This window comes from Pavona decussata, unplaced genomic scaffold (assembly GCF_977016875.1).
Source record: "Pavona decussata unplaced genomic scaffold, jaPavDecu1.1 SCAFFOLD_207, whole genome shotgun sequence".
NCBI lineage: Eukaryota > Metazoa > Cnidaria > Anthozoa > Scleractinia > Agariciidae > Pavona > Pavona decussata.
In genome coordinates, this window is record NW_028145612.1 from 698551 (window position 1) to 712087 (window position 13537).

At 40.5% G+C, this 13537-nt stretch overlaps 3 protein-coding genes across 3 annotated transcripts in view; 1 reads left to right on the forward strand and 2 right to left on the reverse strand.

Moving 5' to 3' along the window:
- LOC146460746 (uncharacterized) overlaps window positions 1-13537 on the forward strand; it is a 110633-nt gene that overhangs the window by 65826 nt on the left and 31270 nt on the right. The window contains exon 6 of the mRNA XM_085087537.1: window positions 4313-4453. The gene's annotated coding sequence lies outside the window, so the exon portion shown is untranslated. The remainder of the gene's footprint in view (window positions 1-4312; window positions 4454-13537) is intronic.
- LOC146460758 (serine/threonine-protein kinase pdik1l-A-like) lies at window positions 900-1990 on the reverse strand. The gene has a single exon (XM_085087561.1). It carries the CDS (start codon window positions 1974-1976, stop codon window positions 987-989), a length of 990 nt encoding a protein of 329 aa, XP_084943687.1. The 5' UTR covers window positions 1977-1990; the 3' UTR covers window positions 900-986.
- LOC146460759 (serine/threonine-protein kinase 35-like) lies at window positions 9851-12845 on the reverse strand. The gene has a single exon (XM_085087614.1). It carries the CDS (start codon window positions 11271-11273, stop codon window positions 10287-10289), a length of 987 nt encoding a protein of 328 aa, XP_084943740.1. The 5' UTR covers window positions 11274-12845; the 3' UTR covers window positions 9851-10286.

The following is a 13537-nucleotide window of genomic DNA, read 5'->3' on the forward strand; positions in this document are numbered from 1 at the left end:
AAAGGCTAGGAATCTATCCAATTGGTATCCAAATGTGGAGAATGTTTCATAGAGTTTAGTATGTTAAAATTAACAAATTGCTTAATGAACACAATGACAAAAGACATTCAAGTATAGAGATGACACCTGTCCAAGCAAGTCCGAAAGAAAAATGAGGGTGTTGTTTATAAAAATCTGTACGGCGATCTAATTTACCCAAAACCAAAAGCGCTAAATTTTCAGTCGATGATTTAGTATGTATTTCCTAATACAAGCGAAAAATCTTTGATAAAGGATGTGTGAGTAATGGTCAGGAGGAATTCAAAATATCACAAATATTGTCTACAAACCCAATAACTCACCGATTAGTCGATTTGATGGGAGAAGAAATAAAAGGACGCTTTTATGAAGAATAGATTCAAATCTATATCAATCAATATTTCGAATTTAAAAAGCGCTCTATATCAATCCATATTTCGAATTTAAAGAGCGCTCGTCAAATGGAGCAGTTATATTCAGATAAATTTAATTCGTGGGTTTCACTGAAATATTTGAAAGAACTATGAGAAACTTATTTACATAAGAGAGCGACATACCTTATTTAAATATGTCCCCCTCACTCTCACAAATCTTATAACATTCGTTTTCAGTTGAAAACAATAATTATAGAAAGAGTCCCACGCGTGGTACTTTTTTTGTAAGAGAAATGCTCTTTGTGTTTTTTTCTTCATCTATTTTCGATGTTGACAACCACCTCTTTCAATTGTAAATTCATGATAGGAAATGTTATTAATTATTAACAGCTTTTTTCTCTCCTCCAAACATAATTTCATTTACTAAAAGGAGTGTCTTCATAACTCTTCATGCAATCTTTAAAAGGATTGGTTCCGTGGAGGCATTGAGGCCTTCAAGGCCCTACCTCAAGTCTGGGTCTGTACTAAATCTGCTTAAAATCTCAGTTGCTTTGAACTTAACTGATCTTCGGCTCTGAAGACAAATTGACATAATTACGAAATCGGGCTAAAAAAATTGGATGTCTCCTTCATCCAGAATTTTATTTCTTCTGCAGTATTCTCCAATGTTTGGTGAGCCTCGTCAGCGCTTGGTCGATCATCTTCGTTGTACTGCAAAGCTTTTAGAGTTGCACTTTGCATTTGTTTGGACCCTTGCGCTCGACTTGAAAATGCAGCTTTGATGCCTGGTGATCCAACCATAGCATACCCTAGGCCAACTTTCCCTCCAAACCATGCGGGACGCACAAATGCACCATAATACTTTTCTCCTCCAATCGTGGTAAAATCCCGCTCCAGTATCGCACTGAAGAGTGTACCAAGGGAAAAGACATCGGCTTTTTCTGTGTAACGGCCCTTGAAAACTTCAGGTGCCATCCAGTATGGAGTACCAACTTTTGAGTTCAAGTAGTATTTAGTATAGTTTCCCAGCCATGATTCCTCGTCTAGTGGAGTGTTGATTTTGAGTGCGAGGTACTCTCGAGCCAAACCAAAGTCGGCTAATTTGACATCCTCAGTCGAGCTCAAGAGCACATTTTCAGGTTTCAAATCTCGGTGAACCACTCCACGTGAATGAAGGAAGGCAAGCGCTGCTGCACTTTGTCTCATCCATTTGAAGTTTACTAAGTTACTACTCGGTCGAGCCAGGCGTTTGTTTAAATTGCCGCCAGCGCAATACTCAGTTAAAATCACCATTTCGAAATCGTCATCAAAACTACAAAACCAGTCTGCTCCTATCACTTGGATCACATTCTCATGAGTGACTTGATTCAACGTTTCAACTTCGCAAATAGCATTGCGAATGGTATTGCGAATTCCCGATTGATTTACGCACAGGACATACTTTAACGCGTACTCTTTGGACGTTCGGTCGTTTGTAACTTTGTACACGACCCCAAAAGCCCCCTCGCCAAGTTTCTGCCCAACTGTGTACACTTCATCTTCAACTTCAACCTTTGTTCGCTCGCTCTGCACTACTTGCATCATTATTACTCTGTTTATCAGACAGTATTGACTCCTCTTGTACCAGGGAAGAGAATTAATGTCATCAGTCGCTTATTCGCTTCGTAAAGCAGAAGGGCGGTTTCTAAGAAAACGCTCTCTGTTTTCTTAGCAAACAGGCGGGGGAGGAATAGGAGTGCAGAAACTGAGTTGTGAGAGGAGGAGCGGGGTGGGTAGTTGTATGGTTTTTACGGCGACGCCTGGACAGTCGTAGTTTTGCAGCTTCGATCAATCTGTTGGTAATGGAATTTAATATCACTAGTCGCTTATTCGTTTCGTAAATCGGGAGTGGGGTTTGTTAGTGAAGCGGTTTATCTAATTAACCTGGCAGGGGGAAGGGTTGGGGTATGGGGACTATGAGGTGTGAGGGGAGAGGTGAGTGGGTAGTTGTAAGCTTTTTAAGCCGATGTCGTGATAGTCGTAGTTTTGTAGCTTCAATCAACAGATGGTTGGACGGTCCGTAAACCGATCGAGTATTCATCCACGACCATATCGGCGTAGCTTTATTCAAGCCGCTCCTAGAGTCAGCTAAAATCCTGTCGGATTATGTGGGTTGATCAGCTTGTCCAAAATGCATAGTTTTCTGATGAAAACAAAAGACTTCCAGGAAAGCCCCCCACTGCTACATGATATTTAATTAAGGAGACGGTTGAATTAAGCCAAGCGTAGTTTGAGTTCGTGCTGTTGAAATACGACCACGTATTGCCTTATACAGGTTTATTGATCTGGAAATATACGAGTAACAAAATAATACAAAATGTTCCTTGTGGTTTTACATAGTGAACGTCTTGTACATCGCCAGAATAGCATTGAACATTCTTAGCAATTTCATCCAGTTAGCATTTCACATACACTTGTACTTCTCGAATCCGAAGACTCCTCCTGTGAAAGAGCAGGTGACTGTGTAATCCAACCACGTGACAAAAATTATCAATTTGTTTGATCGAAAGTTCAAGTAAACAATACATTTTCAGTTTTGGAGAAGGGGCTCCCGGACTTGGGTAACTGCGTTTGGATTTGTCTCAACATGGCTTAAAGCTCCTACTTAAATATTTTACGCGAAATCCAACAAAACGCCTTAAACTCATAATTTAACCGCTTTTCCTAGAATTTCCAATTGGCTTCTTGCCCAACCTCCCTGGCACTCAGCCAGCCGTCACAAATTATATGCGGCAGTGTCTGAAAGAAAACGCAGCAGTAAAATGTAAATACTGATATCTATGTATAGCTAGACTCACGCGGATGCACGAAATAAATGCGTTTTAATGACATTCCTGAAGTCTCTTTTTTTCGCTTTTAAAATTCTCTAATGTTGCGGAGGGCTGAGTCAAATTTAAACAAGTGTTCCCGTAGAAACAGAGGATTCTGTTGGGTCTTTATGCCGTACAGAGCTTTCGAGTTTTGTTTTTCGTTCATTTGATTTTTCAAGGCAAAATTTTAGTTGGCCAATAGCTTGAAGCTTAATCACTCACTGTTTGTAAAATTCACGAGTCATACTCATACAAAGTAGACTGTAAAAAGTTGTAGAAATTGTTTCATCGCTTTCTTTTACACTCAAAATGTTCCCACGAATAAAATGTCTGAAAATATTTTTGTCCGACCAGCAACATAGCCAGAACATTTCGATTATGTTTAGGTAAATGTGCAAATGCGCATGCGCTAACTTAAAGCGGGGCTTACGAACTGAATGGCCAACGATATGACTCAATTCGCCAGGATAACAAATTGACCTCTTCTATTTGCGAGTTTTTTAAATTCGTTGGAACAACATCGACATTTAAGTCTACAATCGTGTTGGAGTTATCTTTGATGCACTCTTCACTTTGTTGTTTTGTGTTCAGTTGTTTTTTGTCGCAATATCTCCTGTACGATTGTTGTGTTGTGAACTTCAACTGTCCAAGCGGAACTGTTTTCAATGAATTTAACATGAGTGATTTGCTGTATCCCCTCAGAGTGTTAAGTCCGAAATTTCGAGAAAAAACGTCCGAGATGTGCCAAGAAATCGTGCCAGCGTTTGTCTTTTTCTCGTTGGATATGCATGGTAATGATAATTTGCGGTTACGTCCACTGGTGAGCCTGAGTCTGACCAAGTCAACATTACAAATTGACATCATCGGTTTTATTCCTTTGGCCCTATATTATTATTTTAATACATTTATTATTATAACCGTATTTTGCTCAGTAGTGTTTTTATTCGGGTTGTACTCTGTTCTGCACATGTATTTCCTATTCGTTCTGGACACTGTTCTCTGTTTTCGTGCGTTTGCATTGTGGGCATGCGTGGCCGTGGAAATTCATTTCTTTTTGGTTTTCATTGCCAGATCCCTTGGCGAGTCGCGTGGAACGTAACCTCAAGAATTCCAGAATCACCACCTTTTCTCCTGACGTAGCAACGCTGGAGGTGAAGTTTTATAGTACGGAGGAATTTTATTCCAAGGACGAAGCTCGTTACGACTTCTAAGGTACGCGAGAAATAGCTAATTATAACTAGAGCCCGTCGGAAAGCAGAACACAGTCAAAACGTACACCAGCATAAGTTTATTGTATCTCCAGAAACAATCAAGATATAACTAACTAATGTCTACAATTAATTTCCTTACGTACTACATGCTGTATGGGTACGTGATACTTCACGACATCTAAAAAAACCCAACCTGAAACATTTTCCTGACAGTCCTAGGAACGTTTGCTTCCACAACATAACAGATCTGATAAGAAATAACACACACGGCAAGGCTCTGAGGCATGGGCGCAATGTGGAACCAGGCCCAAGACTCCGGTGACAATGAATATCATGTTCTTTAAGCATCTCCCTTTAAAAATAAAGCTGTAACATTTGGGCGCTACGATTGTACCCAGATTTCTGTTCCGGCTAATTATTGGTTTATGTTAATACGGGTTGATACAAATCACATTTCCCTTTCAAATTGCAATCACGTGGAAAAACCTTTCAGAAGAAGACAGTGAGAAGGTAATAATGAAAGAAATGCAACTTAGTTCGCTATAAAGCTAAACATATGGTTTCTTTACGCGCGATATTATAACACACCAATCTATTAGGAGATGTACACATGTACAGAACACAGTCAGAACGTTTCAGTTAAAACTTAAACAAATGAAAACGAAGCCTTTGTTTGAAAGTGCGTCTACGTTTTTGTAGTATTTTTCATACAAACATGAAGTGTCCGTAAAATGTTTTTCACATTCGTTCTTCGACGTCTCGACGTCTTCATCGAGTGAAAATAGTCACGGGTAAAAGTACTTCAACTTATTTACATTAGTGTGCACTGCATTTATGACCCCAAATGAATACAAGCGAAAAGCTAAAAGATGTATATAGTAATTACGGATGACTATGTAGAGAGATAAAATGAATATGGTTAAACATGGTTTGTCCTCATTGATAAAGACGCCCTAAAACACATTTAACTATGAATAGGAAGCTTTTTTCAGTCTTCTTTATGTAGTTATCTTTTCAGTTACAGTAAATATAAAGTTGTCTCTTTACTTCTTGGTTGGTTGCCGGCACATAAGGCCTCAAAACTGTAGTGGCTCCTCTGAAGACTAAGTCCAAGAAAATGCAAATAATGTAAAGTATATGAAATAATTCATATATGAACTGCGGATATAGATGAATGTGAGAAGTGATCATCGCAGTGAATTTTCCAATTTATGCAATTGCTCCCAATGTGTGGCTTCATAGCTCAGTTGGTAGAGCATCGCACCGGTAACGCGGAGGTGACGGGTTCGAATCCCGTTGAAGCCTGGATTTTTTTCAGGCTTCTAATTTCCAATTGCATAAATTGGAAAATTCACTGCGATGATCACTTCTCACATTCAAAATGCAAATAGTTGGCAATGTCTCAGTCTTCGTAGAAATTCAACACCATATTAGTCTGTCAAAATTGTCTTGAGCGCTCAATGGGTAATGTGGGTTGTATCCTGAGGCATTTTAAGCTAAACTTTGCTTCAAGAGACTAAGGCCTTGTGCTTGACTTGAGAATGCAATAGTGGTGTTTGGACCCTGCTTGGCCATAGCATAACCAGGCCAACTCTGCCGTCAAAAATGCCTTGAGTGCTCACCCGATCATGTGGGTTGTAACTCAAGGCATTTAAAGCTAAACTTTGCATCAAGAATCTCCGGCCTTGCGCTTCACTTGAGAATTCGGTGGAGGTGTTTGCATAACCAAGGCCAACTTTGCCGACCGGATTACATCCTTGAACGCTCCGTATAATTTTTTCAGTATTCATCATTATGCAATCTCTAAATTTGTGTACTAACCGTCAAGTGGTATTGCAATACGACCAGCTTTTTCGTTGTTAGAATGCACAACTAATGAAGCAATGAAGAATGCTTAGCTATAAACCAATCTTCAGGCCAAAGTCTGACAAGGCTTCTGTTATCGTAGGTTGTTGGGATATATGCTTCGTCCATTTTAGTCTGCAGTCTCTTGTGCTTTGTCTACTATTTTGTTGTAGGGTATAACAAGCTTGAGAGGAGATAATTTTTTAAGGGCCTTAAATTTTGATTGAGGTTTCGGAAAAAAACAAAAAAATTTCTTCAACAATGGGCTTAGGAGTTTTGTTTTCAGGTGTGCACTGGAGTGCGCCCTCTGCTCCTCCAGTTCCCAAGGCTGATTGCCCCCTCCCGCTCCCCCCTCCCCAGACATGTATTATGTGTGAAGACCAGTCGCAGGGCCATTTGATAGTGCTATGTGGCCGCTTATACTTATGGGCAAATTGATCAATACACATGTTTGAACTGAAACGTCGAACAGGAGGAACCTTTTCAATTTAGAGGACATTAATGTATGTGACCAACGTCGTGATTGAAATTCTAAAACTTAGCTAACGTGAAATAACCAAAGTAGTGTTGCTGCGTACATAAAGAACTGCTCAAATTTCCACTCGATACTCATTTAAATTTTGGTAGCTAAAAAAGAGTACGGTAAGTCCAGAAATCCTCGACAAGGAGACCACGGGTTACTCTTGAGCCCGGGTTTGGATTCGACCGTCCAACAATGTAGCGTAGCCCAGATATCAACATTATCACTGATCGACTGCATATACACCGATTTCAAACATTTATGCAATTTTATATTACCCTTTGTGTACTACTGTTAACATGGCGCTTGAATTGTAATTTGCTCAATACATGACTGCTTTAGTGTGCTAATCAATTTTAAGTGGTTCTACGTCAAGAATCCACCACGTCCACTTCCCCTTTCTGGACAAATTTTGATGAATTTAATAGATTCTTTAGTAAACAAAAAGGCTAGGAATCTATCCAAGTGGTAGCCTCCCATGCAGACATCCTTAGGGGTTCGTCACGCGTTTTGACGGGTATGAAAACGCTTGACGAACCCCTAAGGACGTCTGCGTGGGAGGCTATCCCAGTGGTCGCTGAGATCTGCTCTGGTGAAGCTGAAAGTTTTGCTCAAATTTTATGAAACTTGTCGTTTGAATTACAACTTTTATATAAAGAAATACCTCTGAAAACTGAAGAGGGAATAGAAATCAATTTTTTCATCATAGTGGTAATATATATCCACCAGAGTCAAATCACAAAAACATAATATACAATAATAAACAATGATGTCGTTTTACATCAGCCTACCAAATAATGTACAAAATAAGCTTGCGCCGCATCGTCTGTTACTTTGCACACGACACCGAAAGCGTCCTCACCCAGTTTTTCCTGAAATTTTAGCAGTTTATCTTCAATTTGAATTCTTGGTGGCTGACTTACAAAGGCTTGCTGCATATCGCATTGATCACGCAACCTTGAAGAACTTTAATATTGCTTGTCGCGAATTCAGTGCAAAAGGATGATTTCCTTGAAAACGTTCCAGAGTTCTGGGGAAACACTACTGACGGGAGTGGGGGAGGGGACGAGGGAGGGGGATGGAGAGGACAGTAGGATCTGCTTTGTTGGGGAGCTTTGAGACGCTTTAGTTAACACTTTTTGGTCAGGGATGAACATCCTTTCTGGTCCAAAATTTGTAATATCATGGTTTTCTCTATTACTATACCATTACGCATAGAGCATTGGTCATTGTAACATGACGACATTAAAAAAGATGTCTTGTTGTCGTGCACTGTCCGTATGAAAAAGTCTGAAAGGCAGGCGCGGGTAGGCGACAATTTTCTCTTGTAACGGTTAGGGGTTTTAAAGTAACCTGCCTCCCTCATACCCTACCTCCCTACATCTTCTCCCTCTCACAAAAAAAAAAATCCTAACCGTACCTAATCTTTCCCGTAGAATTTATTTTATCTTTTCCTTTCTTACTGTAAAACGGTGGTGTAGTTTTTTATTGAAGGGGTTACATAAATAGTTTCCAATGAAAGTCTATGGTCTTTTCCTTTTTGAGGGAGGGGGGGGGGGTGGTCACTGAAAAACAAGTAAAATGTAAGCGGGGAGGGAAGGGGAGAAATGAGGTGTACGGACACTTGCAACGGCAGAAGCGTATCCAAGAGCTTCGTCAATCGCTTTTCTGTCTGCGTTTGATAAAAGCAGCTGGAGGAGGGCATTCCTGTTTCTTAATTACCAGTTCGCAAATACCGATGTCTCAAGCAAGAAGTTCGAGGGTACACGAATTCTAGCTGTCGAGGGAACTAGGCTTAGACACGCACAATGCCACTAAATGCTAACTGATGCAATAACTGGTAACTTGGGACTTGGATTCGGTAACCGAATCCGCTTGACTACTCGGCTTTTAATATGAAAAATTCTGAAAGGCGGGCGCGGGTGGGCCACCATTTTTTTTCTTGTAACGATTGGGGGTTTTAAACTATCGAGAATATTTTTCAAAACCCTAATTAACATCAATCAGAATAGAAAACATGTAGGCCCTCGGGCACTAGTGGGTGCTTAGCGCAAGTTTGACAGGTGTTGACATAAATGTAGATCACTTTCGCCCTTAAGTATGTCGGCACTGCTTCTGCTACACATCTTTTCACATTCAAGCTCTCGGTGCAATCCTGACCATACATATTCTTTCCCCTAGAATTTATTTTTTGTGCTTTATTTTTACTGCAAAAAGTTGGGAGTGAAGGGGAGAAATGCGGTGTAAGGACAATTGCTGGGAGCGAAGCGTATTGGAGAGCTCCGTGAATCCCGTTTCTTCCTTTTTTTGATAAGAGCACCTGGAAAAAGGGATTCCTATTTCTGATACCGATTCCTCAAAACGTTGGTTGGAAGGGGGGGGGGGGGGGGGGGCTAACACGTTTTGTTTCAGATGACGGAAGTCGGAAGTTTCAGTAATGAAAGGTTACTTTCAATAATGATCGATGGGAAGCAGGGAAAATTGCATTTGACTAGAGCAAGTCGTTGGAGTTACATGAGTTCTAGCTGTCGAGGTAACTAAGATTAGACACGCACAATGCCACTAAATGCTAACTGATAAAATAACTGGTAACCAAATCCCGTTGACTAATCGTAAATAATAATAATAATAATAATAATAATAATAATAATAATAATAATAATAATAATAATAAATGGGAATTTTCGTGGATTTCACCGGCGGGGTGGCTCCTGAGTGATTCTATCCACTGTTTCCAGGTCGAATTGGAGTTTGGAAATGTTGGTTTTTGTGGAGGGAGGAAAACCGGAGTACCCGGAGAAAAAACCCTCGGAGCAGGGACGAGAACCAACAACAAACTCAGCCCACATATGACGCCGAGACCGGGAATCGAACCCGGGTCACGTTGGTAGTATTGGTGGGAGGCGAGTGCTCTCACCACTCCGCCGTTCCTGTTCGCCCCCGTAGGCTTTGAAAGAAAGTCAGAGAATAACAACGACATTAACAATCCTTTAGCCCTGCAAAGCCGGCAAGTTTAAGTTAATCTCAGCAAGATTGTACACTAGCAAATATCACTTTATTGAAGTATTGCCATCTTTTTACGTGTTCTTTAAGATGACTATAAATTCCTATAATATTACATGTGTAATTAAAGAAGATCAATCTCCATCCTTTTGTTTTGCCAGGCATTTACAAAAAGAACTAACACATACAAAGGGGCACAAATAAAATCTCCTGTTTTTCTTGGCGTTAGTTGAAACAACAATCTCTTGCAGTGGTTATTATCTGTATATACTTTTGAATACCAAAATGTAAATAAATGCTTTCATTTTAAACTAGGAAGACACTAAAGTTACCCTTACTAAGGACAGTTACAATTTTATTTGGTGTTAAAGGTAAGTTCTTTTTCCTCGTTTGACATAGCGGAAATCTCACTCACCCTTCTTCATAGATAACCCTCTAATGAGAGCATCAAGCGGCGGCTTTGATATTAACAACACCAGCCACTCGACGCTGATGGCGGCTGCTGTCCTCCAGATAGATGGAGCCGTAAATTTTGTTGTGTGACTTTCTCGTGAATCTCTGCAGCGCTAGGACGATCATCTTTATCGTACCTCATGGCATCAAGAGCAATCCTTTGCAGAACATTGGATCCCTGTGCTCGGGGAGAGAACTGAATCCTGGTGTTTGGATCGTACATGGCCATTGCATACCCAATGCCAACTTTGCCTTCACGAGGAATGCGCGTGAACGCACCGTAGTACGCTTTTCCGTTCATCTTGATATTATCGCGCTCCAGGATTGCGTAGAAAAGCGTACCGATTGAAAACACGTCGGCTTTTTCAGTGTAATGTCGACTGAAAAATTCAGGGGCCATCCAGTGTACAGGGCCAATCCCTGAGTTCATGTAGTACTGTGTATAACTTGTCATCCAATAACCATCATCGCGCTGTGCTTCGGTTCTTTTCAGTGCGATGTACTCTCGAGCCAAGCCAAAGTCGGCCAGTTTAGCATCTTCTCTTTCAGTCAAAAGCACGTTGTCGGCCTTCAAGTCGCGGTGAACCACTCTGCGTGAGTGCAGGAAGGAAAGAGCCGCTGTCATTTGACGAATCCATTTCAAATTCTGTTTGTCACTACTCGGTCGACTAAGACGGTCGTTCAAGTTTCCACCACTGCAGTACTCAGTCAAAAGCAGCATGTGAAGGCCTTGGGAAAAATGGTGCTGGTCTGCTCCTATCATAGCGATCACGTTCTCGTGAGAGATTTGTTTCATTGTTTCCGCTTCGCGTATTGCATTACGAATGGCCGCTTGATTCAAGCAGAGGACATGCTTCAATGCATAGATTCTGGAAGATGACACGTCTTGAACCTTGTAGACGACTCCAAAAGCTCCATTGCCAAGTCTCTGTTGAATCCTCAGCGATTTTTGTCCAACTTTAACTCTTGAATTTGTCGGAAGACTCGCTAAGGTCTGCATTTTGAGTGCGTTTTGGATTCTTTCGGAACAAAATCAACATTCGCTCTTTTGTCAACTTTGAAGCGGAAGAACAATTTCTTGGAAACACGTGTTTGCTTGTTCGACACCAAAGCGCACCATAAAAGGGACTTGGCTCCTCCCCTTTCGATAAGCATGCGATCACCTGCTTTAATTCTTAATTTCCACTCGTAAACGTAGAAAATTGGTGAACAGCTAGAGACCAAAATAATCAACTTGCGAGAGAATTACAGCAATTTTTATGGCAACTTTTAGTTGTTGAACAATGAGAAGGACTCTTCTTTTCTTCCAGCCTAACTGTCAATCAACCAGCATTCCACAGTGCGTTTCCCAGAATTCTAAAAATCTATTTCCATAAATGCTTCTATGATTTTATTTTCAGCAGTTCGAGGAAACCATTCCGGATGGCATTCAGCTCGCAGAGATTCTAATTAATTGTGTTGAGCACCCGCTTGGCTTACGCTTAGAGGTACGAAGACTGAATTACATTTCGAGTTTTCTTCGTTTGACTTGATAAACTGCTAGTTACAACTGCTCTTCTACTATTGCATCACTGGCATCTCAACTAACAACAAACAACTCTTCTGACATGTACACTGAACTGACTCATTTGTACTGATAACAAACTACAAGCTCCAATGTTCGCTATTAAATAATTTGATTCTTAGACACATTTGCGTGGGATAACCAAGACCTTGAATCATAAACAAGGTCAACATGACGGTCACAAGTTCTTAAGTCATGCAACTAAAACAACTCAACTCACAAAGTTGTTTAAGTAATGAAATTCCATATCATAATAATTGACTAGTTGCCAGTTTCACTTTCTGTGCAAGGATTTCCTGTTTTCTTTTTCAGTTAGCGGCGGACTGTTCTGGTGCTGATTGTATTCCAAATCCTAAAACGTTTGATTTCAGTCAGTGAACTAGTAGAATTTAATCTTTTTTTCTTACCACAAGTGTTTGGCAGACGAAGTTTCTGGATAGTGGATAGGACTAGAGCAATGGTGGAAAATATGTACATTGTGGTACGACTTACAAAGTCGAATGTTTTTTAGCGTCATGTATGTCATTGCAGACTGTGGAACGAAATCCTTTAAACTAGTAACATAGTCATGTACGAAACGTAGTACGACTTATTTTTTCTTTTTTTTCTTTTAATAGCAAATTTATTGTTTCAACCCAAAGAACACTAATAGCAATTACTTATGTTACTGGCATTACGGTACTGAGGGAACTGACAATACGATACTTAGCCTACTTACAATACGATACTTGCACTGCACTTGGTCGAGGAAGACGGTCATTGAAAGTTACGCCATCCCAGTACTCAGTCAAAATCAACATGTGCAAACCTTGCAGGGGGGTCACGAAGACACATTCCCTTCGCAGCGATAAAATTCTCTTAATAAATTTGTTTCAATGTTTCAAGTTCGCGTTCAATTAGAATGCTTAGTGGCTGATATACAAAAAACTTGGTGCATATCGCATTTATCATACAACTTGGTAAGAACTCTAATATCGCTTTTCGCAGGTGCAGTCCAAAAAAATGATTTCCTTAAACGCTTTCAAGACTTCTAGGGAAACAATACTGAAGGAGGTTGGGGAGGGGGGGGGGGGGGGTTGGTGGGTGGAAAGGCCGGTAGGATCTGTTTTGTTGGGGAATTTTGAGGCGCTTTAGCTAACACTTTTTAGTCAGGGATGAACATCATGTCTAGTCCAAAATTTGTAAAAAAAAGTTTTTTCTTGTAACTTGATGAGGTTAAAAAAAGGCGTCTTATTGTACACTGTCCGTATGAAAAAGTCTGAAAGGCGGGCGCGGGTGGGCCACCATTTTTTTCTTGTAACGATGGGGGGTTATAAACTATCGAGAATATTTTTCAAAACCCTAATTAACGTCAATCAGAATATATAGAAAACATGTCGGCCCTCGGGCACTAGTGGGTGCTTGGCACAAGTTTGACAGGTGTGTTGACATAAGTGTAGGTCACTTTCACCCTCATGTATGTCGACACTGCTTCCGCTACACATCCTTTCACATTCAAGCTCTCGGTACAATCCTGACCATATTTATTCTTTCCCTTAGAATTTATTTTTTATGCCTTATTTCTACTGCAAAAAGTTGGAAGTGAAGGGGAGAAATGCGGTGTAAGGACAATTGTTGGGAGCGAAACGTATTGGAGAGCTTCGTGAATCCCGTTTCTTCCTTTGATTGATAAGAGCACCTAGAGGAAGGCATTCCTACTT